We start from the raw sequence: 25604 nt of genomic DNA on the forward strand, positions 1-25604 counted from the left end.
ATACTGAATAAACTCCGGTAGGATAGGAGAAAATGTGGTTAAGAGAAAATGTGATAAGAAAAAATGTTGTTTACTTGCTGAGACTTGGTTTAATGTTATGTAAACATAGGCTAAAGACTGCGTGGTTGGCTGACACTTAACGCACCTAATGTGATGCAATGCTTCCTAGAAATTCTAAAATACTTAGGTAAAAGTAGCGGGACACGAATGGACTGGAGCGGGACCGCAGTGTAGAGCCTTGCCTATCACGTGCAGCCCAAGTAAATCTGTTTGCAGAGTTCGGACGTACACTATTCCTTCTTTCTCGCTTGCAAGTATTACGGGATCGCAGCTTTCGCCTTTCCGCAGCGTGCTGCTGACTTGCCAGCCAACGGGTGTTTGAACGATTCCACCTTAAGCAACCGAGAGTTGTGGAACAGCCCACCCGAAGAGGCAGCAAGGAGGCGACGTACCGGGGGCGTGCGCTAGCCGGACTTTCCGGTCTGCGCGGCTGTGCTTTCCCAGGAGGAGGAGGAGGCGGAGTTTCTTGAAACCCAGCTGAGGCGACGCCTTCCTTCCCGAGCACGTCTCTTTCTTCCGAAGGGGTTGGCTGTGCACGGGAGGCGGAGTGTCCGCTTCGCGTTGAGAAGATGGGGCCGTGAAGACTTTGGGGCGGCACTGAGGCGGGCATCGCCAGTTGCAGCGACTTGGCTGTCATCTGATTCTGAACGCGTTCCTCGCCCCTCTTGTTTTGCGCGAAGCAGAGCGGGCGAGTTCCTAAGGCGTCTGATCCGACGTCCGATCTTGGATCGCTGTTGAGGCCTGCGGTGCGCTGGAAGAGGCTCTTCCCCGCCCCCAAAGGCGAACGTTGCGTGGGCTCGGTCCTGCGAGTCGCAAGATCGAAAGCCGAATATCTGGCACAAGGCGCTGTCTCCCGTTCCGGGCGAGGGAGTGGCAGGAGAAGCGGGAAGGGGTGGAAAAGGGAGGCGAGTCGCGAGGAAAAGTTCGCGCTAGACCAGCCGGAGTCGAAGAGGAAGAGATGGCGGCAGAGAAAGGACGGGTTGGGAAGGCTACTATGAGAAGTGGGTAAAGTAAGTAGGTTGAAGTTCGGGAGCGGTAGGATTCGGATGAGCAGCTGGCGAAGAGCCAGTTTGAAAGGGTGTGATGCAAAGGAAAGAAACTGGGAGCAAGTCGCGGAAGAACCGGTGGTCCTTGGCAGCGATTGTTGGCAGTCGGTGGAGAGGGTAGCTTCTGCCAGTTTGCGACGCCGGGCATTATTTTGCACCCATTGCCTGAAGGAACTCCCTTGCTAGGGGCGCGTTTCGGATTTCCGGAGAACTGCCTTAGTTAATGGCCGCTGACGGCAGCATGAGGACGAACGGCGGAGGCCCCGACAGCAGGAGCAGCGCCAGTTACGCGCCTTGCAACATCAGCTGTACGCTCCCCACCATCTCTTCCAACAAGCTCCCTGACCAGCACTTCATCAGCCGCGGGGCCTACGGCACTGTATCCTCCGCGCGTCACGCAGACTGGCGAGTCCCGGTGGCTGTTAAGTGTCTGCAGGGCCCCCTGTTAGAAAGGTAACCTTTGGAGCTGGATGCGAAGGCCTGCTAGATGTTGCTAAATGCCGAGGCTTTTCCCTCTTCCCCTTTTCCTGCTGCGAGAAAACCTAGGAAGGCCGTTTCGTCGTTGCTTCTCCAAAACGCCGTCGTCCTCCTTTAAAAAAAAAAATCAGTCTGAACGTAGCCCCATAATTGTTCGATCTATGCATTCTTTTTGGGGATAGCTGCATTTGGGCGTTTTAATCTGTGCTTCATATGGGATTGATCGACTTAACCACGGTAAGGCCTGCTGGTCTCCTCCCACCAGGTCTTGTCTTGGCCACGTGGGCTAAAGATAATCAGCGCTTAGGTCCAAAACGGCTGGATCAACTTTACTGGAAACTTAATTTGCACCAGCCCCAGCAAAAGTTTATTAGAACTCCATGTCTGATGAGAAATGCTATTCTGTAGGCTGGTAAAATTAACTCATGGTAAATTCAGGAAGTTCCTTTCACTTTCGGTTTAGGAAAAATAAAACCGCAGATAGGAATAAGGTGAAACAAATTCTATAAAAAAGGCTTATTTGAAATCCCAGTGACTACAGTGGAAAGTTGTGGGTCCAAAGTGAATGTGATGGGTTGCGATGTCAGTTTGTCTTCGTTAATCTTGCTGGACTGATCCTTAGTTTAGCTGGTCTTGGATACTGAAGCTGTAACTGTGGAAATTGCACAAAAAGCCTTGGTTCAGTAGTGTGCACAGAAACTTTCTGCTTTTGTCAGATAATGAAAAGCAGTGTCACACCTCTTTCATCAGTCTGACTCTTTCTGTGTCTGCTGTTGCCTTGGCTGCATATACTTTGCCCCATGTTTCTTTGATTTGTGGTCTAGATTGTTTTTTTACCCTTCCCTTTGTCTCTCTTTCTACTGCCCTTGCCTTTGTCAGGTATGCAGGTAGTCCTCATTTAATGACAATTTGTTTAGTGACCATCCAGAGTTACAACAGTGCTAAAAAAACCAATGTATGACTGTTCCTCATACTTATGACCATCACAGTGTCCCCACAATCTCTGAGGTCACTTCCAGTTCTGTGATTCTAGGTTTCATTGTGTTCATGGAGTTTATACCTAGATACATTGATGGAGGATTTCAGCCTATGTGATGTAAGAAGATATCTTGATGGAGTAGTTCAAAACCAGGGAGACTTGTACAAAAGTCCATCAGAGTTGGACAGCTATAACAAATTTGAGTAAATAAAAATACTGCATGATATATTAAATGTTATGCTGAATTGGTCCATCTTAGTACTAGTAAGAAACTGAACACCTCAGATGACTTTATTGGCTCCTACCTTAATTCCCTCTGGTGACTCAAGTGAGTAAGCCTAGTTAGTCTCATGAGTTTCAGTAATAAATAAGAATAGCTGCTGCTATCTTATGCACAGATCCTGATCTGTGAACCAGCCTCTTAGTTGTATTCTAAATCTGTTAGAACTGCAGCTTTTTCAAAGATACCTTAATGGGTCATAATTAATTTCTCAATTACATTTGCATGTGAGTAAAATCTTTCTGCAGGATTTATTTTTATTTATTTATTGCATTTAGAGACTGCTGAATCCCTAAGGACTGTTGGCAGTTTACAGGATAAAATATGCAAGAAGCAATAGAGCTGCCTGGCAAGAATCTGCAAACACAATAAATGTAGAGAAGAATTGCTATTTCACTGCTACACACCAGTGCCTAGGCTTAAAAATCTGCTCTTACCAGTGTTTAGTTGATTCCCTTGCACGCCTCCACACCATATGGCCCACAGGCCACAATGTGTTTTTTTTTAAAATAATAAAATTACAGCTGCCTCCACTACCTCAAAAAAACATTCTGCTGAGTACCTCCAAGCCTTGCTGCCACCACCAGCTCCAGCACTGTTCCTCTAGCCATCAAACAGCTGATCAGCACCCCAGGCATTTCTTTGTGGCCTGTAAGGATTGCTCTTCAATAAACCAGAGAACTAATCTCATCCAGCACTCTGGCTGTCTCATGTTTTGCAGATTGACCAAGTGCAAGATTGAACTGTCTGCCAAATTGTCAGGACACTCCCCAAGCACTCTCTAGAAACCTTCTAGATTGACCAGGCACCTAGCCTGGACCTCTGAAGCGGTCCTTGCCCACCATGGTCCACAGTTTGACAAAGAAGTGATCTGACACAGCAAAAGGCAGGCCACACAGCAAGACCATTTTTAAATCATGTGTTATCTGCTCTGAAGTGAGAAATCAAATCAAGCATGTGCCTACCAACATTTGTCAGAACTGCAATTATTTGTGATAAGCCCATGCACTCAGAACCTACTCTGGACCCCTGGTGTAGGGCATGGAGGTTGAAGTCATCCATGATCATGGGAATTCCACCACCAGCCCTGAGATGGGTTCCAGAAAGTTATGGAGGGCCCTGGTAGGCAGTTGGTGCACCAGGAATAGTTAACTCCCATGAACGGGCACTTCTAATCAGTCACCTCTGGGGCAGCCACCTGATAACTGAGAATCTCATGAACGATCACAGCCATGTTCCTCCCCAACCTAAGCATCAAGGCCTCTGTAGGACTTGTTACCCAGCTGGGCAAATTTCTGACAGGGCTACATTATCATGTTGCCTAGCCAGTCTCAGTAACGCATGTATGTTAATTCACCATGTCAAAGATGGACTTGGTCTTAATTTGCACAGATCTGGCATTTCCCAACAAAAGCTAAAGACCAAGTCACCCAACATTTCAGCCACCTGGGCTCAGGTTTGGGCAGCTTAAAAGAGGAGCAGTTTAAAAGAGATCCATATCCATATGTGTGTCCTCCTGTAACAGCCTATGCATCATCCCTGCCATATCTCTCCTGTCTGTCATGTCTCAAGTTGCCCCCCCCCCCCGCCCGATAACAATCAACCCTGGCCTCATTCCTCTATCCTCCTTGTAATGCTCCATCCCATCACCCACTAAATCAGCATTAGCCACCATGTGCAAGCAGGGCACTTCCCAGAGCCTAGTCAGGTCACCTGTACCACCTACAGCAAGTAGCTACCCTAATTAACCTTGTCCAACTAACCCAGCAAGTTTGTAACGCCTGCTCAATCACCAGCTAATGCCAATTCTTAGGACCCTCCAGGCCTCAAAACTGTTTGACTGAAGGGGCATCTCCCCAGCTGTTATTTATGAATGAGAGGCAAAAAACTCTCTCTAGCATCTGCATAAATTAGGCAAAATATCAAGTAGCAGATCTTTAATCTGACCATATCATAACCTATATGGCCCTCCAGTACTGTTAATCTCAGCACCTCTCCATGCATGCTGAAAGCATCACTTGAAGCCTTCACTCATTGAAGATGCTATAAATGCATTTGTAAAATAATTAAATGTGAGCTGTATTTGAGGAGTTCTTTATTAAGTATGTGCCATGTAGTCAGGGTCAACTCCTAACAACCACCTAAATAGATTTTCTCCATTTTTGTGGTTAAGGCATCAAGCTAGAAACTGGGAGACTGTGAGTTCTAGTCCCGTCGTAGGCACAAAGCCAGCTGGGTGACCTTGGGCCAGTCACTTTCTCTCAGCCCTAGGAAGGAGGTAATGGCAAACCACATCTGAAAAACCTGCAAAGAAAACTGCAAGGATTCATCCAGGCAGTCTCCAAGAATTGGACATCACTGAACGGATTTAAAAAAAAAAATTCTCCATTATGATCCATCCCTTACTTGGACTTTTTCCAACAGTGCAGCTGCTCCCACTGTAACTGAGTCCATCCACCTTGCTGCTGGTCATCCTCCTCTTTCCTTCCACCCTTCTCAGCATGTTCCTTATACACCTAACTTATTAAGGATTAAAAGGGAAGAACATTTAGAACAAATCTTATCTTCTCTAGAATCCTGACCAAATCTCTTGGTTTTTCAATGAACAATGGTAAGGTGGACTATTCTGCTAAACTAGAATTATGCAATGCCCAACCAGCTTCCATCCCTAAGGCATTCCAACAAATAAATGGTAAACGCATCTGTTCAGCCTTTGCCAATAATTAGGGTAAAGCAGATCAGTGCTGTCTACTAGAGGAAAGCAGTTTGTTTCTGAAGGGGCCTGCAGGGCCTGAGGCGGGTGGGGCTGGTAGAATACTTGTCCCATCATTGCCATCCTGGAGTTACTGTTTGTTTTTGTTTTGTTTTGCTGAAGAGATAGGGATATGCTTGTGTATATGCATACATTTCTGCATGAGAGAGAAGATGGTATATGCAGCCAGAGGGACAGTACCCTTATAAATGGGGTACCTTATGCTACAGGCAATTAATTTTAATTCATATTTACTAATTCAATTAATATAAACATACATTTGTATTCTGACCCTATTCTGTCTTGGTTTATGGCTTCTGACAGATAAATAATACATGCATCTAGGAAGACATACAGGTGTGTCACAGGGACACATTTTGTGTGGGAGGGAATCTCCAGAATTAGTTTCAGTTGAAGTTGGCAAGTCTAGATGAGCAGCGTAGGGAAAGTGGGCTTTGCACAGGGTGTTTGTCTGTGTTACCTATTTTTTGGTGGTAAGTGGGGGAGATCATCTTAAATTCAAGGTTATCTTTTCAATAAATCCAATACTAGCTGGTCCTTTGGGAATCCAAGAACTACAGGAACATTTTCCTACTTGTCATGGCATTCTACACATCATTATTCTCAATTTATTAAAAATCTCTCCTTTTGAAGTCAGAGATTCTGATTCCATTTCACTCAGATTTAGTTTTCCTTAAAATCAAGAATGCCAGCATTTTTCCACACGTTTTTGCTACTTCCACTTCCTCAACTACAGTTTCCTTATTGGTTAGTATAAAGTCAGGCAGTCCTGATGGTTATTGTTTTTGGTGTATGGCAGAACTTACTATCGTAGTTTTCCTAATCAAATCTTTAGCCAGAACTAAAGATAGTTCTAAATTCTTAGCTCTTATGGCATACTGACTGGGAACTCCCCCATTTCAGGTCATCTGGTAAAATGCTAATATGTTAACACACTGTCTGCATTTGGAAATTGGGATGTGGAGGACTTCTACAAATATAGTCAGAACAAAACCACAGTTTTGGGAAGTAGTCTAATGTGGCTATATTTGTAAAACCACTTCTTGTTAGTACAAGCAAATGCAAAAAGGCAGAATTCCGGCACCTTCAAAATTGCATAAAAGAAGGAATTTCTGTGTCTTGGAAAAAGCTGCATCTGCTTAAATTCTCTCCTTTACAAAACTTCAAGAGTTCTGACCTTTTAGGTGGGCATTATACCCGTACCGCCATGCTTTGGGCCTTGAGATCGTATAACCTTCCAAAAATCTTTTTGCTCCTTAAAAATAACCCTAACTAAGATAGTCCTGTGAGGACTTCTTTCTCAGATCCTTTTATAAAACTCACTTTTGTTTCCTTCAAGCCTTAATTCTTTGCCTTACTCAGAGCATACAGCTGAAGTAATACCATTTTTCCTCTCCGTTGTTTTCCTGTCTCACTGTTTCCTTCTTTCTGCTTTTGGATTCTAAGCCCCTTGAGATAAAGGTCTTGTCCAACCTGTTCTTTGTAATGTGCAATGTACACAGATGGCACCATGTCCATAATGATAATTGTACTGGGTAATAAATTTCTGGAGTTGTTAAAAGAGCACTAGTGGTTCTATACTTCTAATTCACCACCGGACAAAACTTACTTACTATTGCAAAATGTATATGCCATCTACCGCCTTGACAATTCTGATAGCTTAAAACGTGTCTTCTTTGGGACGAGCTACATGGACACATCGTGTTACTTTTTTAACAACTGTACAGATGTAGTTTCCCATTGCCTTCTCCTAGACTAGTCTAGCCAGCAGACCTGTAATTTCCTGGTGGTCTCCCATCAAAGTACTACTAAAGTCCCATGTTCTTTTGCTTTTTCAAGATCAGCCAGGATCAGCTAAGTACTAATATCTGCTGTAACAAGATGCCATTTCCAATGATTTTAAAAATCTGTCCTAAAAATGTAAAAATCGTAACAAATATAAAACACAAACAGTAACAGTAAAAACTCTGGGTGAGGAAATATATTTATACCCCTGATATTTGCCTTTACTGTGATACATCTCCTGCAGAGATCAGACTAGTAACACTCTGAGGACCTAGTTATACCCTAAGAGCGACAGATAACTGAATGAATGAATGGTATGGGAAATTCTGGAAGTACTAGGCAACCGTGTAGTAGCCGTTCCTTGAAAGGTTCTGTTTTAACTATAGTGGTTTTGTGGATGGTAGGGGAGGGAGAGGTCAGAAAAAGCAGGGGGTGTGACTGGGCTTAAAGGAACAACTACTTTCAAATGCTGTATTAGCCTCAGACTTGTGCAGTGAAGTAATATAAAGCTGCACAATTTCCTCTTTTACATGAACATGTGTGAAACCCGTCTTCTGATCCCATAAAATGAATGTTGGCTTTCTATCAATTACAGCAAATTAAGGCATGCACTTTTTTTAAAACATGGATTTATATATTTATACTGCCCCCTCCAGCTTTATTTTATGGGTGTTTTTTTTTTAAATTCAGTATACAACTTGGCTAGATTTTATGACGTTTGCAATAGTTTTAAACATTAAGTTAGTGATCTACCTTGAATTTTGAGAAATAACTTTGTGCAAAAATTACCATAGATACACCTATTTTAAATATGATAATAATATGATATCATAGGCCCATAAGTTTGGCTGATATTATGGGCTTTATAAGGAAGGGGTAGCCTGAAAATTGAGTCCTTGTCTCTAGGAGATATCCTGCATATAGAGTTGCAGGTAAACTAACTGGTATGGATCCCCATTATATTCAGAATGGTGCCATTAATACTTAGACTTAAAGTATTAATAAAATACTTTTATTAATTTACATATTTATTATTTACATATCTGCATAAAAAATACACAGATATGTAAAAATTCTAGGACAAAAAAGCGTGAGGAGCGTAAACAATCCAAGGCAGGGTGGGCCTGAAATATTGATTGGCATTGGCAGGGAAGTGGAACAATGGATCCTATAAAACAACACGGCTTATTGGCTGGAATCTTGAACAAGATTCATTCCACACTATGATGATATATGTTGAAAATCACGTTGTATTCCATATTATTCATGTTTACTCATCATGAACAAGGATGTATCCTGTTCCTCTAATGAACATAAACTTTTATTATTAATGAGTAACCCTTCCTTAACAAAAGTTTTGAGACTCCTGGGATAGTTTCTAAGCTGGCAAGGAGGTACGTTCAAAGGCTGACAGGCTACAGTAACCAAACGTTTTCCATAGTTAACTAGCTGATGCATCTCGGTGAAGAAGGAACAGGGACAAGGCAGGACAGTTACTCAATGTGGAAAGAGTAGTAGACAATTAATAGAAAACAATCCTATAAGTTGAACATCCAGTCCTGGATAGTACAAATGCTTTGCCTAGGTGGAATAAGCACAAAGTTGGAAGTGGTCATTCTTGCTCTTAGATGGTCGATAATAGTGTGCAATTCACCTGAAAGTCCAATTCCACATTCCGAAGCTCAGATCAAGATGCAGCATGTGTGTGCTTTAACTACATACGAGTGTTAATTTGTATTTCTATCATCATCTGATCTTCATTCTTTAGTAAATAAAATACAGTAGACTCTCAGTTAACCAACACCCATGGGGATTGGTAGATGCCGGATAAATGTAGTTTCTGGTTGCTTGAGAGTGCCAGTTTTTCTCCGGTTTGATTTTTGTGCTGGTTGCTTGAGAGTGCTGGTTGCTTGCGTTCTGGTTAACTGAGAGTCTACTGTATAACCACTTAGTGTATACTTCCTGTATTTCCCCTTAATCCAGTTAATAATTAACTGGAGAGCCAGTTTGGTGTAGTGGTTAAGGCACCAGGCTAGAAACCAGGAGACTATGAGCTCTAATTCCTCCTTAGGCACAAAATCAGCTGGGTGACCTTGGGCCAGTCACTCTTTCTCAGCCCTGGGAAGGAAGCAATGGCAAGCCACTTCTGAAAAACCTTGCCAAGCGGGGACTAATCCAGGCAGTCTCCAGGAATCAAAAGCTGACTCGAAGGCACACACAGGCCTTAATTTCACTGTTAGTCCCCCTTCCTATCGTTCTATCTATCTATAGCTCATGAATATACCAGAGACAGCTTGTTAAGACTTCCTCTTGGGGTTTGCTGCTCTGATTTCCAGAGGAGAAGCTATTTTCTGCATTGTCATTTAAGACAGAGATGTGTTTCTACTGATGAGAAACATGAACTCAGTTGTTCCTCCGTAAGGTAAATCAAAGCACTCAACTGATAGCATAGTGTTTGCCCAGGCTAACAGCAAACAGTCAGGGCACGTTTTGATTAAAGAGGTGGGATTGGAGCCGAGATACACATCAATGTATGTTTTCCTGGTTGCTGAGCAACATAAGGAAACAAATGTCAGACTAATAGCTCTTGCGGGCAAGACAGAGGCTATATGTGTTATAAAATAACTTGGTAAAAAAAAAAATCAACAAAGCAGAGTTTACGTTGCTTTATTTTAATAAGTGTCTATCAATTATTTATTTATATTTTATTTATTTATATTTCAAATTTAGTCACTGCCCATCTCATTCAAAGAGTGACTCTGGGTGGTTTACAATAAAGCCAGAATACCAGTTAAAATACAAGTTAAAACAGTAAAACAATATTCTTAAATAGAAATATAATCCAATTTACTCTAAACTTATTCAAGGTGGAGTAACTGATTTTTTTTCAATATAAAACAAAAATGATTTTAAGAGTAAGAATTAAAGAAGAAAGATTTTATTCATTTAATGTCAATCGGGCACAATTTGTGCATTGAGAAGATAATTATTTTCTTGGCTCCAACTCTCTTGGTCTATCAGAAGGCTGTTAAGACCTGGCTTTTTCCTCAGGCGTTAGAGCTATGGGGTGTTATGCTTGTCCATTTGTGAGTTATATGGTACCTCATTTTTTTTCTTTATTTGGGTTATTTTAATTTTGTCTAGCTATGGGTTTCTTTTATACGTTTTTTTTTTTTTTTTGGCAAATGTATTTAAAATGGGCAGCCATATACATTTTCTAAATAAAAGATCACATGAGCATATTCTATCCAACTTAGATACTGGACAGGTTTAAACAATCTTTAATATTGCAGAACCCTAATATTAAGCATTCCTTAAAGTGATACTAAGGTATGCAACTTCCCTTAGCAACCTTCATGCAGCACGTGGAGGGCTGCACTCCAAAAGTGGGCAGAGGCAGGAGGTTTTTTTATTACAGGGGGTGGGATATTTAAGTGCTAAAACAAGCACCCTAAACCAGTATTATACAGGCAGTCCTCACTTAACACCATTCATTTCATGACAGTTTGGACTTATGACAGTGCTGGAAAAAAAAAGTTACAACCAGTCCTCACACGACCATCACAGCATGGTTTCCCCCCCCCAGTCATGTGACCACAATTTGGGCACTTGGCAGCCAGTTTGCATTTATGACCATTGCAGCATCCTGTGGCCACGTGATCGCCATTTTCAACCTTCCAGGCTGGCTTCTGGCAAGCAAAATCAATAGGGAACCATGTGATTCACTTAATGACCACATGGTTCACTTAATACCCAAGTGATTCACTTAATGACCACAAAAAGATCATGAAACTGGGTTGGATTTGCTTAATGACTGCTTTGTTTAGCAACCCAAATTCTGGTCATTAAGTGAGGACTAGCTGTACTAGCTACAGCACCCATTTTGTTCTTTCACTGCCTCAATTCTGCACCCTCCCCAAAATGCAACCCACTGGATTAAACATGTGGGGGAGGGGCTTTGAGGACTGCAAACAGGCATGCTGTTGTTTTTTGTGGGAGGAACAGATAGCAGCACCTTGCTGATCTTAAAAGAGCTAAGCAGGGTTAAAACTGGTCAATGCTTAGATGGGAGACTATTAAGATATTCCAGGATTGTAAACTGAACTAGGAAGGTTTTTTTTTTTAAAAAAAATCATTCTGAGGAAAGGCAGAGGCAAGCCACTTTTGTATTATTGCTAAGAGAACCACGTGGATGTGCCCATAGAGTCGCTAGATTCTGAGCTGGGGATCTCTTGCTGCAGATTTAAACACCCCCTTAGAACAAATTCCCAGCCAGTTATGAAAGGATGATAGCCTTTCATAAAAGGGACATGTAACCTTCTGGCTTTTAAGTGGGGGCATCTTGTAAGAGACAGCCAGGGCTAGAACAAAAAAATAAAATTGGACTTAATCAGTATGCAGTATGTATTATTCCCAATAACTTCCTTCTTTTCTGGTTTTAAAAATTGCAGTTTAGTGGCAACTTTTGGAGATGGCTTAGGTGGTTGTACCTAAGAGTTGAGACTACTGGTTGTGACACAACGTAGGAAGATTGTTAAATTATTAACAGCAAAGGTGAATTCTAAGAATAGTTCCAGCCTTTGTGGAGAGATGACAGGGCAACCATGTGAGTGACTCATGCATGCTTTTCTAGCAAGTGTGTTATAAAGTTTACAAAAGGGGAACTCAAGACATTTTCCATACAGTGAGTTGTAGGTTTTTGGAAAGAGGAACAGATAACTTACCTCTCCTTAATGAGAAATACTGCTGTCTCTCAGAAGTGAAACGGAAATGTGGTTAGTGGATTCATGTGTCAGTTTCTCATGCTGTTGCTTGTAACGCTCTAACCATGAATGATGTTTTTAATCATGAATAATGTTTTGCAGTTGGCAGGATTATACCGTTTGCATTCAACAAAGCCCACTTCCAGTCCAAACTCATGGGCTGGTTGTTTCTTAGTCTCCATCTGTAAATGGTTACATTCAGTCACCTCTTAACTAGCATCTTTCAAATTTGTTGGGCTTCAAATCTCCCAGTTTATTAGCGAATTTGGTTGCTTGCCTAAAAGAATACATTGGGAATATATTTATCACTTACCTCTAAAATAAACACACATTCTATCTATATAATTTTAGAGGTAAAATAAATACAGTTTATTTTTATGTAATCAAAAGATCTGCCCATAGTTTGAGTACCGAAAAATCCCTCCAAACAGGCACAGGGCAATGAAAACTGGGCTATATTTCAGACTTCATTTGGAAAGAATCGAAGCCTCAACCAAACAAGTTAATTACTGGCTTATAACATTTTGAAAATGGAAATAGTGCTAACATTAATTCAAATGAGGAAGATTTTACTTTTACTCTCACAATTTGGTTTTGGTTAATGAAAGTTTTAAAAAAGGTTTACTACTCCCTGCCAATAGTGCTGAGTGATGTAGTTTGGAATGATTCACTGTTGTGGCTCCTTCTTTCTTTCTTCTTTAACTCTACACTAAAGCCTTAGCTCTGCTCACTATGCATGTGGCATACAATGTTGATACGTTTTACTAAACGATGCTGTGGTTAGTTGGTTTCTGGCTTTGTAGAATGAGCAAATGGGGTCAATGAATGCATCATACCTTGCTTTAGTATCATGAACCTTAATTTGCAACCATGATTTATTGTCAGCCTACTGTTTTAGTACCTGTAAGTCAGCATGTTGTGTATATGGCAATGCATGATTCCTTTATGGTTCATTGACTTATTTCTGGGTTGTTTCTGTGCCCTTCCCAAAGCTACAATCAGTTTACGATGTAGAGGTCCAGCTCAAAATGGAGAGGAGAAACTAGGAATTAATCAAATACACCATGCTTACTTTGTTCATCTGCACAAAGCCATGGCTTAGTATGATGTCTAAACGAATCCACAGTTTTCCAGTTATGGCAAAAGGTGTCAGGAAAATTACAACCAATCATGGGCTAAGTACAGTTGTAGATAGCTATTTAAGTACAATTCTGGGATTAGATAAAGCAGATGTCATGTTTAGTCACACTGGGAGTCTTTAGGCCGATCACTTTCCGCCAGTCCAACTTGCCTCAAGTGGGTGTGAAGATTAAAGAAGTGAGGCAAGTATGACTAATAATTCTTGATCCCTAATGAAAATCCATATTAAAAGATTGTATCAGTGAAATTTGAATAAGTATGTTGATTCAAGTCAATATTCATAGTTGCTGGTTGTAGATTTCCCCTTTTTTAAAATTAGTTTTTAATTGCTTTTTTTTAAGCTAATAACAAAAAGAAAAAAAATACATGACGATACATTATCAGAAAAAACCATAACAGGTGCTTTAAAAAGTGAGAAAAATATAATAGAAAAAGTAAAATAAAAATATGAAATATAATATATCATTACAATAAAGTTACAATTCTCTATATATTTATCTAATGCAACTATGATGCAAATATATATCTATATTTATTTCTAATACAATTAAATAACCATCATGCTTTCCCTAAACTACTGTATTTTGTATAAATGAGTCCCATATTTCATTATATTTATCCATACAAAGTCTACATCTATAGGCAATCCTCTCATAAGTGGCAAGGGTAACCAGGTCTTCAATCCATCGAGTAAATGGGGCCATACATTTATCTTTCCAATGCCGCAATATCAGTCTTTTAGCCATAGTAAGGGCACAGAGAATCTATTTACATTGTCCTGTTGTCAATTTCCGAATACTAGGTATGTAATTCAAAAGAATATTGTCCTCTGAAAATTTTAGCTTTTGTCGCACAGTCACATTTATTAGATCCACTACTTTCTCCCAAAACTTAGTAAGTACAGCACATTGTAAGAACATACTTGGTTGTAGGTTTCTCTTACCAAAACATGGGTGAACAATGTACATGTTGTGGCAGGTTTCATGATCCCTTATGTCTCCTTCTCCATCTCAAAGATGGAAGGAAAACTGGGGCTTGTCTCACTGCTGAAATGCTCCAGAAAAAAGGCTAAGGGTGGCAATTGCTGCTGTTTATGCTAGAAGGCCAGTTGGAATAATGGTACAAGCACCTGCCTTTGTTTTTGGTGCTGTGCTGAGTTTGGAGGTCACTTACGGCTTCAAGTTTGAAAAAACAGTGGGGCGTATTCCTTCAGAGTGCTACTAGGACACTCTGTGTTCATTGTGAAGAAAACATCAGAGAGAATTCCCCACCTTTGTGGCAAACGTGAAGCTAAATGAATGAGAAAGTAGTTGAGAGGAAAAAGCTTTGACCTCCACAAGCTTTGGTTTTGTTGCTGTAGCCAATCAAAATTTGTAGACTCCATCTGGGGAAATAAGGTGGGGTGTACGGAATTAAAAGGTATGTGTCACTGGCTTCTTAAAACATTTCTGAAGCTCTGTCATACCATGTCTAGTCTCTACTTGTGGATTTCTCTTTTGGGTCATTTTTGTAAAAGACATAACTTAATTTTTAAAAGACATGCCATCTTAAGTAAGATATGCCTTCTTTATACTTCCTTGATTTCAATGTAAAAGCCCTTTACTGTTTTCCACAGCTCTTATCTTAATATCTATTTCCTGGCATCTAACCTAAAATTCTGGTCACAGTTCCAAATGTGCCCACCAGCACAGCCATAGCATCTGTGATCCTTTGACATAATGCATATGGTTCTGAAGGCATTACTGCTTCAACTTAAGTCTTTTGTCTTAAGAGTATCTGTTTTCTGAATTACAAACCTCTGGGGTAAGTCTTGAGGATTGTACCAAGCTGCCCTATTACACAATTGCACAACCTCACCTGTACAATGCCTTGTAGTAAGATTTATACTATTATAATCCAAACAACCAATAGGAGGCAGCAGAGATGATTTAACCATCATCTGAATTTTACAGCGCAGATATGGTAACAAAATCAGATGAATCAGAGACAAGAAACAATTACCAGAAGATATGTAAAGATAATTAGAAATTGAATGTCTTTATTAGAGCCAAAATTCTGGTTCCCACAAAGAACAGTCACTTAGTTTTCATCACAAAAACAAGCTGCAGCAATCTTGTATGACTGTACTTTTTGGCATTATGTCAAATAAAACTGTAGTTATCCCTAACTGGTTTTGTGATCATTAATATTTGGTTGCAGCTGGCTTGTTTTAATAAAACATAGTTGAGTAATCTATAGTAATATAAAAAAGAAACAATATTTTCAAACTGCACCTCGTATCCAGGCCTAAAGCGGAAGCAGAAATTTAGGCCATGATCTGTCTCCTCTTTACAATATTAAATTAACTTAATGTCTGAACCAAATTGCTAGGACTGATTTGGGGATAAAAATGCATAAAGCTGTGGGGGACATCTAGCAATTTGATACGATTTGCTATATGTCTTTCAGTGAACTATATTCCACAAAATGACTGGCAACAGTAGAACTAGCCTCAGTATAGAAATCCTGGGAAGTAATACAATTGAAAAGAAAACAGCTGTATACTTTGACTTCAGCAGCTGGTGAGGGATGGAAAAAGAATGAATATGTAAAGAGGCCTTTTCTTCCTTTCCTTTAACTATGTCTTTCCACAATGTGCACTTTTAAGTCTATAAGCTGGGAGATAATCAAGTAAATTTGACTATTGTTTTGCCTTTTATTCTTGTAGTGAGAGGGACAGTCTTTTAAAAGAAGCTGAAATTTTACATCAGGCAAGGTTCAGTTACATTCTACCAATTTTGGGAATTTGCAATGAACCTCAGTTTCTGGGTATTGTGACGGAATATATGCCTAATGGATCACTGAACCAACTTTTGCATGGGGTAAGTATGAGCAGTGGTAGCAGGTGTTTAGAGCCGCTGTGTTAATTTTAAAATGAGGAAAGCACGAGGAAGCAGTCTTAGGAACCAGATGGTGCACATATAAAATTTAACTCAGTGTTTCTCAACTTCAGCAACTTGTGTGGACACAGCAACTTGTGTGGACTTCAACTCCCAGAATTCCCAGCCAGCAATGGAAGTTGAAGTCCACACATCTTAAAGTTGCTGAGGTTGAGAAACACTGAGTTAACTTAGTGCATCAGAAGGAAGGGGCACACATTTTCTGCCCAGTGTTGTACCTTAGTATGGAAGGGAGTAATTTGAGATCAGTCCCCCCTCATGAATTGATATGGAGTGAAGGAGCGCTTTTAGGGAGCCTTTAAAGGGCTACTGAATATAGCCATTCTCCAGAACTCTTTGATTGTTTCTTTATTTGGTCCAAAATGTTATAGATTGAGAATGAATATGAAATAATTGTGTAGCGTTATATTGCTGTGTACCTAAATTAACTCTGTGGGCATATGGTGAAAGATAAAGATGCCATCTAGTTGAGGTCAACTCTTGGTAACTTACGGTAATCATAATTTGTATGATTATCTTGGCAATAGTATGGAAGTAGCTTGTCGCCTTCTTTCAGAATGTTCTTTCAACTTCCCATTCTAGTCTGTCTGTTTATCATTGTGTGTTATTTATGTTCTTTCTCTTTCCTAAATAGAAAAACGTCTATCCTGACATTGCTTGGTCAATCAGATTTCGCATTTTGTATGAAATTGCTTTGGGAGTAAATTATCTTCACAACATGAGTCCTCCACTCCTGCACCATGATTTGAAGACCCAAAATATTCTACTTGACAGTGATTTCCATGTTAAGGTAAGGCTGTGCTCTTCTACAGCATAGAAGCTGAAAAGTTCAGGGGTAAAAATTTTGGAGTAAAGAGAAAAATGTTGCACATAATGGTGACAAGATAGATCAACATTGCAAGTAGAATGGAGCTATATAAGAGAATGGCATTTCACCCTTCTGAACATCAGAAAGTACTCCCACGTCTAACTTCTAAAAGCCTCCTAAAATTATGCCAAGCATTCCCAAAAGTCTTTTGAAGCTATTCTAGTGCTAAGGGTTAGAAATCCTTTTAAAATGAAAAAGGGAAAGCTATAGTCAAATCTTTATTTCAGTAAGATTTGTACATAATCTTTTTCCCCCAAATTCTGGGGCATTAGATTCACAATCCCATTTACCAATTCAAAAAAAATCATTTTAATTGGCTGTATGTGAAAGTAGATTTATTTTTTTTTAATTCAGTCTTCATGCTTTTATTGTTCGGGTCCTCTAGTCCAATCCCCTGCTCAGTGAGGGACAGGGGCATCTGCAGGGGGTGACAAGCACAACATCACGATTGAAGCCTTGTCCCTTTTGCACTTACTATGAGTGAGTGGAATCCGCTAAACTATCCTGACAGGTAGTTTGAACCACTGTTTGAAAACCTCCAGTGAGGGGAATTTACCATTGTTCTAGGCCTTTGTTCCACTGCTTAACAGTTCTTGTCATCAGGAAATTCTTCCCAGTATTCAGCTTGAATCTCCTTTCTTTTACTTCTAACCTGTTGGTCCTTGTCCTGCCTTGAGTTTCAACAGCTTCCACCTTCTTTTCTGCATACCAGATTTTTAGAAGTTTGGAGATTATTAAATTTCGTTTCAATTTTCTTACTCATTTCTGTGACAAATACACCAGAAAGCAATATTGTGGTTTAGTAGATAATTGCATTGCTCATATTCATATCTTAAAAGGGGAAGTAAAAATTGGACCTGAGATACAAAGATACTCAAATTGTGCCCCTTACTAAGACTTTTAGAATGGTTATGGTGACAGTAAAAGGATACTTATAAATACTGTTCCAATTATCTTTCCTGAAGTAAATAATGGAAATTAAAGAAAAAAAATGAAAGGAACCTCAATATTTGTAATATGCATTCTATATTTCTAATATAAATATGTAGCTGTTTCTAAATGGCATAACAGTGAGTTTTTAATCTGACTTAACATACATTAAAATATGAGGACATTCAGAAATCTTTCAAAAAACTAATGTTATATCCCCTCATCTTGCATAAGTAATACTCTTATTAAGACCCTAAGAGCCAAGTTTTATAACAGAATAAGCACCTACACTAAGGTTGTACACGTATATGATCATATGCATTTAAACATGACAAGGCTTCTACATTAAAAAAAAAAACCTCAAAAGAGATGCAGCATTGAGGTACACATTATTTCTGTCTTCGGTAGTTTTCTATGCAAACTGTTTTGTACAGTTTAGTTTTTATGGAAAATACATTCTTAATCACCTTTTTATTAACATATGGCATAGCCAAATAAAATTGCCTGGCCAATCTTAATCTGCATGGCTGTCAGAATATCTCTCCATAGTTACAGTTTTGCTAAGCAAGAATATCCAGTTTGAGTTTGTTCAACCCAACAAGTTTAATTTAAGAACCATAGACTAGTTCTTACCACAAAAAAAGATAAAGAAATATGACATGGTAAATAATCCAAGGAAAAGTAGCAGAATAGAAGAGTTAGAGATCGCTTGTTGAGAACATTGATCTAATTGTTATGGACCATTTCACAGACTTCTTATATTGTTACTGCAGCCTCAGTTGCCTTTAATCTGCTAGATGGTTTTGATAACAAATAAGCAGACAAAATAATTAGATCTTGGATAAGAAAGAGAACATTTCTGAAGATAGTGAGTGAATATAACCAGAATTTATAAATCAACAAACTGAAAAATGTTTGTCTGTTGCTGTAATTTCCATAATAGTTTTCTGTAAAAAGGCATTAAACACTGAATCTACCTACAAATTCTCTAAAAAAAAATGTAGATTCGCTTAGTCTTGCATTGTCTTGTATATAAAAAGGAAAGCAAAACTTCATTTTGAATTCATACACTACACTAAGCTGTAACATGGCTTGCATGCTTTTTGATTTAGCATGATGCCTGAAGAGGTCAATAATTTATCCATGGCTTTATATAGAGAGGTAAATCATAGTTCAATACTGCAGTTAATGGTTGGCCTACTAATTGCGCCTGTGGCTTAGTGTGATGTAAGAATGGAGACATATAATTTATTTTTTGTTTCCTGACTTACTGGTTTGTTCTTGTGCCTTGATCAAGCCTGTAGCCTATCCTCCCCCAAACTTTCTGCTCTCTGTATATGTGAATCAGCTCACAAAATTGTCAGCAACGGCAATGCTGGCTGAGCAATTTAGAAGTTGAAATCCCCACGTGTAGAGAGTGCTGTCATGATCCCAGATCAAATGTTCCCAGAACGTTTGGTTGGACTCACATGCATGTTTCAGTTAACATGTGTATCATTCTTGCGAGTCAAAGGCACAGGAGGGGGAACATCACTGGATTGTGAAATTATCTTGTTTGGACTATCTCACAAAGCCAAGGTTGTTTGCAAGGAGCCATTAGAGACAGCTGCAGAATCTTACACTAACTGGCATGAGAAGGAGGGGTGCATACCTGAGATGGGGAGTGGGGGGGAATTTGGATTCACCGAAGATGTTTAATGGGGAAAAGCATAGGACTTTTCATTCACAACTTTTTCTTTGTACTGAATGCTACGCACCATTAAAGAGAATTTGAAGTAAATGCTTATGAGTCAGATTTAATGAGAAGTTGAGTATTCCAGTCATCACAAGTGCTCAGGTGATAAAAACAGTTCTAGGCATACCACCACAATATAAGGTAGGAGCAGTGGCAAAAAAAATAAAGGAAAACAAACTAGGAATTCCCCAAAGGAGCCATCCTTATTTTGCTTCTCTTAAGGCTGACCCTGGTTTGTTTGACAAACCATTGTCAAAATAATGCATTAGTGTAATGTGATTTTTCTGTAGAGGAAGGGTGCAGAGAAAGTAAATCAGGTTGTTAGTAGATCTTTAGATGACATTCCCAGTTATCCCAATTCCATTAGCAAGAACAGAAATATGTTTGTTGATAATTAAACTACTGAAATGGAGAAAGGTTGGGAGAAAATGTATTTCACTGAAGTTTTGAGCGAAAAGGTTACAAGCTCAGTTCTTAGCATAATACAGATTTTACTTAGTTCTCAGAATAAAACAGATTATTTCTCAAGAATGCCCTTCTTTCCCCAATATCCCCCTGTGGATCTTAGGATTCTAGTTTTATAAAAATGAAAAAAGGAATGCTCTTGGTAAACCTGAAGTCTGCTCAAGGCTACTCTAATGACTTAAGAGTACATCTAGAAAAGCAAGTGGCATTAGGCAAAAAAAAGCCAACAGTCTCAAGAAATCTTTTTTAAAAAAGAAAGAAATCGTAGAAGGAACAATTTATGTGATATGATTTGGCAATTGCCACATTATCTAGCCTAAAAAATTCTTACAAAAAGTATTTTAAGGTTTCATTCTTCAGTCAGTCTGTCCATTTTGTTTTCTTGTCTGCCTGTCTTTTCTTCCTCCCTTTTTTTGAAATAATTGTCTGGATTTAAAAGTTTTGTTAAACAGAACAAGCTTCTTCTCATAAAAAGGGCCTTTCTCTGAACAAAAATCTTTTTTTTAATCTCATGGACCTAAACCTTTGTCTCAGAGTTGTATGTGGTGACCTGAGCTGCTTTTCCACCTTCTAGATCGCAGATTTTGGTTTGTCCAAGTGGCGCATGGTGTCCATGTCACTTTCAAGAGGGGAGAAATCAATGCCTGAGGGAGGGACCATCATTTACATGCCACCTGAAGATTATGACGGCAGCCAAAAACTCCGTGCAAGTGTAAAGCATGATATATATAGGTATGTTATTCTATTACGGAGTTTAGGAGCGACATGTGTTCATTTTTAAAAAAAATTGCCATATTGGTCATTACAAATGTTGTATGTGTACAGTGAAATGGAAGGACAAAAGTGTTGTGTCCTTCAGTGTTTTAAACATGCATGGAATTACTTTATACTCCTTTTGAAAGTTAAAGTCAATACATTTTTGTTATAGGGAGATAAGGTTTCTTATTGGTGTTTCTAATCAAGTATGTTGTTTGGGGTATATTTCCTTTTTTTCTCTATTCAAGGGCGGTCAACAAAATTAATACACTTTTGCATCTAGTGTCGCCAACCAGTTTCTGGTTAAAAATTTCACTGAATTTTCAAAGTGCCTCTAGAGTCAGTGTAAGGATGGGTTCCTGCATGCAAGGATGACTTTGCTGTCCAGTTATGGCTTACATAATTCAAGTTTTTTCATACATACGTGCTCTCAGGCTTTCTATTATACACATGCTTGGAAAATCTAATTCACCATTGAGTTTCAAATAATACATGCATGTATGTTGTTGTTGTGAAATAGTCAATTCAAACTCAGTGCTTCTGGGTTTTTGAAAGGAACCTTTTAACGCTTTCTCAGGTTACTTAGAGCGAATAAAGCCTTTTTAATTTTGTGAGGCAACTATCCTTTTGAGAATTTTACAGGTTAACTCACTAATTTAACGTAAGTCAAGGTGTAGAGTTTGTAGATTACATTAAAGACCTTGCCTGCCCCAGTATGCACATTAGCAACAAACAATTATACATATCCAAAGGCCCTGCATCCAGACAGCATAATAAACTCTGGTTTACAGAAAGAACTTCTTTTTCATGTTCTTCAAGGACAGGTTCAAAAACATTGCCTTCCATTTTAAATAAATTAAAGCTTAGTCCTACATCTGATAGCGAACTGTGGTTGATCTTAATCATGTGTTCTTGAATTAAGCCAGCCTCTGATTTTAAGATGTAGGCTGCATTTAATGAAAAATAAATGTGAAATCTTCCAAACTTCCCTTTGTGACTACATAAGGAGAGGAAAATTAGCATGTGGACCTAAAGTTTACTTAATTTCCGGTAGGTCAGGATATATTCTGATACAAGAATACAATTAATATAATTAAGATTTAAGTAACTTGTGAGGAGGTTTGCTTGTATTTGCATTAGGTTTAATAGTCTAATTTATGTATTTTTACACACACATGTTGTTTATTTAAATAAATTAATGTGTTTTTAAGATACCAAGGGTACTTGTCCGAACTAGTCAGTGAGAACATTTGAAATAATACTCTTCCTGCTTTGCTGCTGGATTGGGACGTAGAAATTCACACAAAACAATAGCTGGGATATTTTCATTTCCTTGAGCTTATTTTGTCTTGGAAAAAAATTGAACTAATTTAAAAATACGTACTAATGTGCTTTTTTTTTTTTTTTTTGAACAGTTACGCCATTATTATGTGGGAAGTGATGTCAAGAAAACAGCCCTTTGAAGGTCAGATTTTTGTCTTTGTCTAATTTTATTAAAGAACAGCTGAGTTGGGCTAATCTGTTAAGAATTGGGCCATGGATGTGATATAAACAGTGTTTTTTCAAAAGGCCATTCAAAATGCATTATATCACAGAATATTAGTAGGAAGGGGAGATGGTGTGTTTTGCCAAATTAGGTCTAGATCACAATATAATCTAAAATGTGAATTATTACCTGATTTTTTAGTATTGGAAGAAATATAGATATATTTCTAACACGTGCATGTATTTACTTTGGCAGAAGTTATAAATCCCTTGCAAATTATGTATAGCGTGTCAAGAGGGAAGCGTCCAGGCACGGGGGAAGAGTATTTGCCACCTGATATTCCTCACCGAGAATTGATGTTGTCTTTAATGGAATCTGCCTGGGCACAAAATCCAGATGAAAGGCCATCTTTTTCAAGTGAGTTTCTCCTTTTACTCTGGCAACTCTTGCTACGCTCTGCTGTTGTATAATATTTGTTCAGCCCTCTGAAGTGCACCCTTTGCTTCCACATAGACTCTCCTGAAACAAGAAAAAGCTGCACTTGAACACAATGTTCAAGGCTGTTCAGCTGCTGGAAGCATCCCAAGTATTAGTTGGGAATGCTTTATTTGTATATATTAAAGTTATCAAGTACAATTTGCATTGGCCTTTAAGGCTGTGCAGCTTTATTTTATTATTATAAAAATAGGGCTACCTACTAGGTGGGTCTTTCTCATCACCAGTTAGCTGGATTCAGTGGGCAAAAGGTGCTTTGGAGCATCTGTGGCATAGCACCAGTCAACAGCTTCTTAAAGCAGCTGTGCCTTTTCCTGGAGTCACATGACCACCCTCTGCAGCTGCGACACATTCCTGGAAAAAGACATGTTTTGTTAAGGAATTGTGGGCAGGTGCTTTGTCCACAGCCAAGGAAATTCTGAAGCCCCTTTTCCCCTTAAAGACTGAAGTCCTGTACAGGCCTGTTGGCTAAGTGGAATGTCCACCTAATAGGTAACCCTATATTTATTTTGTGATTTGATTGCAGCAGGAAATTTCTGAGATTATCTCTTCACTGAGGGTTACTCAGTGAAGCAGTTCTTCCTCATCCCATATTAAATGCTCAGGGAGGATATGATTACTCTTTTTCCTATTTTACAGCTGAATTACAAAACTGAGACAGTTGCCAGAGAAAAACAGAAATGGAGGAATAAAAAGGTGCTTTTCCAAGCATGTGAGCATGAGCGAACCACCCCTCTTTGAAGCATTAAAGCAGCCAAACTTATGCAACTCTCGCATGGCTGCTTTAGACAGCATCCCTGGCTGTCTTTGCACAGCCCTGGTATGCAGAACCGAGATAGAAAGTCTCTATAGGGCATACGTTACTCTTGTTTGTAAAATGTTCAGTGCTTTAGAACAACCCAGATAATAATTCAACCATCAAAGTAATATTGAATACTTTTGTACAAATCAGACATTTGGGTATTTGGATTCAGGAAGCTAGTACTGTTATGACTGATAGTATATTATTGTAGTAAATTTATTTAATATTCTAATATTTAAATTTAAACGGGGGGGGAATACATAGAATATAGTCTGGTTGCTTTATTGGCAGGGACGTATTCTCTGTTGGCATACAAATCAGAAAAGTTCTAAAGTGTCAGTATTCTAAGCTTAGAAGAGTCTAGAACAATTTTAATATTCAGCTTTTTCTCACTTTTTAATTTTGTTTTCTGCTATTTCTGGCTTGAAAGATAGGCCTTTCTTGACAATTAAAGAAGTGGCAGATAATAAACACATGTGTTTTCAGTGTAACAGGAAGGTTCTCATAGTCTTCAGGTATTCATCTGTGTGTGTATAGGAGTTCCACATAGAGCCATACTGCAATTGCATGAGCAGAGCTGTCTGTATGACCTGAGGCCTTGCTGTATTAGGCTTTAGAGCTGTGCATGAGTGGAAGGGATGTTGTTGTGTATGCAGCCTAATCTCTCTCCAGCTTTTGCATTCACTGGAATGCCTGAAGAGAGCGAACGTGTCAATATTCTTCCCATACCCTTAGCTTCCGCATACTGATTCACCTAAGGCCATCTAATGTGTTCGTTGCACGCCAATTCTTAACCTTTATATTTCCTGGTTCCTTCTTCTGGCTATCAGACAAAGGTAGTGCTCAGTGAAATATTTGCAGAGATGCATGCCAGTTACTCTTCGTTGAAATGCACTCAAAATCACCTCAGGTACTATATAGAATGTGATTTGGTGTGTACATTCAGTATTTCTTCTTTTAATTAAGGGGGGAAACTCTAAAACTCATTCTTTTAAGTTATAGTAGCAAATACCTGAATTTTTAATCTTGTTTTTGTTCAGTTTTGGTGAGAGATACTTTCTTAAGATTTAAGGGATTTAAATTTCTTGCCAACTTTTTCTTTGAGTAAATAGCTATCAGAATACAGTATGACAGGAATTTTTCCTTGAATATTCTGGAATGTTGTGAAATCAAAGACATTTGATTTCTTAACTTCTGTGTTAAGATTCACCTTACTCTGAATCAGATATAAGCAAGGTTCATGTAATAGTCTCCGTTTAGCTTATTTAGAATCTGAATGCATTATTACATTGTAATATAAGTGTATAGAAATGTAATTACTTTTAACCAGCATTAAGTGCTGGTTAAAATAGTGATTATGTGAAATAATGTCAAAACTATATAAAATACGTAGTTCCAAGACATGCAATGAATCTAATATTTCAAATTTCAAAATGTAAGAATGTATAGGTGGTTGCCTTTTATATTTAATTGTATATATTATTTAACCAAAGTATGGACATTTTGAAGATGCTGATTAACAATTGTTTTTCTTCCAAAAATATATTGAGTGAGTGCAGTTCACTGCAATTGTGAGCACAAAAAAGTATCTTCCAATTGTTTAATGAGGATATAACCACTCTCTGCAGCATTGCAGCTTCCTTTCCCTTTTCAATATTTAGTGCAAAAGTTGAAAAACTTAATTTCTTTGTCTTTTTTCTTTAAAGTCGACTGCAGTCTTGCTTGAATGTTGAATTTTTCCAGAACTTCATAGTCTGGAAGTAGTTCAATATTTTTTTGATAATCTGATCTTAAAGAGCTAAGCAGGTTTGGACTGGGCTAGCAC

The 25604-nt window shown here is 38.9% G+C and overlaps 1 protein-coding gene across 1 annotated transcript in view; it reads left to right on the plus strand.

The window, feature by feature from the left end:
• Positions 1 to 843: 843 nt before the first annotated feature.
• RIPK2 (receptor interacting serine/threonine kinase 2) overlaps positions 844 to 25604 on the plus strand; it is a 32811-nt gene continuing 8050 nt past the window's right edge. Inside the window, exons 1-6 of the mRNA XM_063299459.1 lie at positions 844 to 1559; positions 16011 to 16164; positions 16877 to 17032; positions 20815 to 20972; positions 22412 to 22461; positions 22738 to 22899. Coding sequence (XP_063155529.1) covers positions 1330 to 1559; positions 16011 to 16164; positions 16877 to 17032; positions 20815 to 20972; positions 22412 to 22461; positions 22738 to 22899 — 910 coding nt within the window. The 5' untranslated portion in view covers positions 844 to 1329. The remainder of the gene's footprint in view (positions 1560 to 16010; positions 16165 to 16876; positions 17033 to 20814; positions 20973 to 22411; positions 22462 to 22737; positions 22900 to 25604) is intronic.

This window comes from Candoia aspera, chromosome 3 (assembly GCF_035149785.1).
Source record: "Candoia aspera isolate rCanAsp1 chromosome 3, rCanAsp1.hap2, whole genome shotgun sequence".
NCBI lineage: Eukaryota > Metazoa > Chordata > Lepidosauria > Squamata > Boidae > Candoia > Candoia aspera.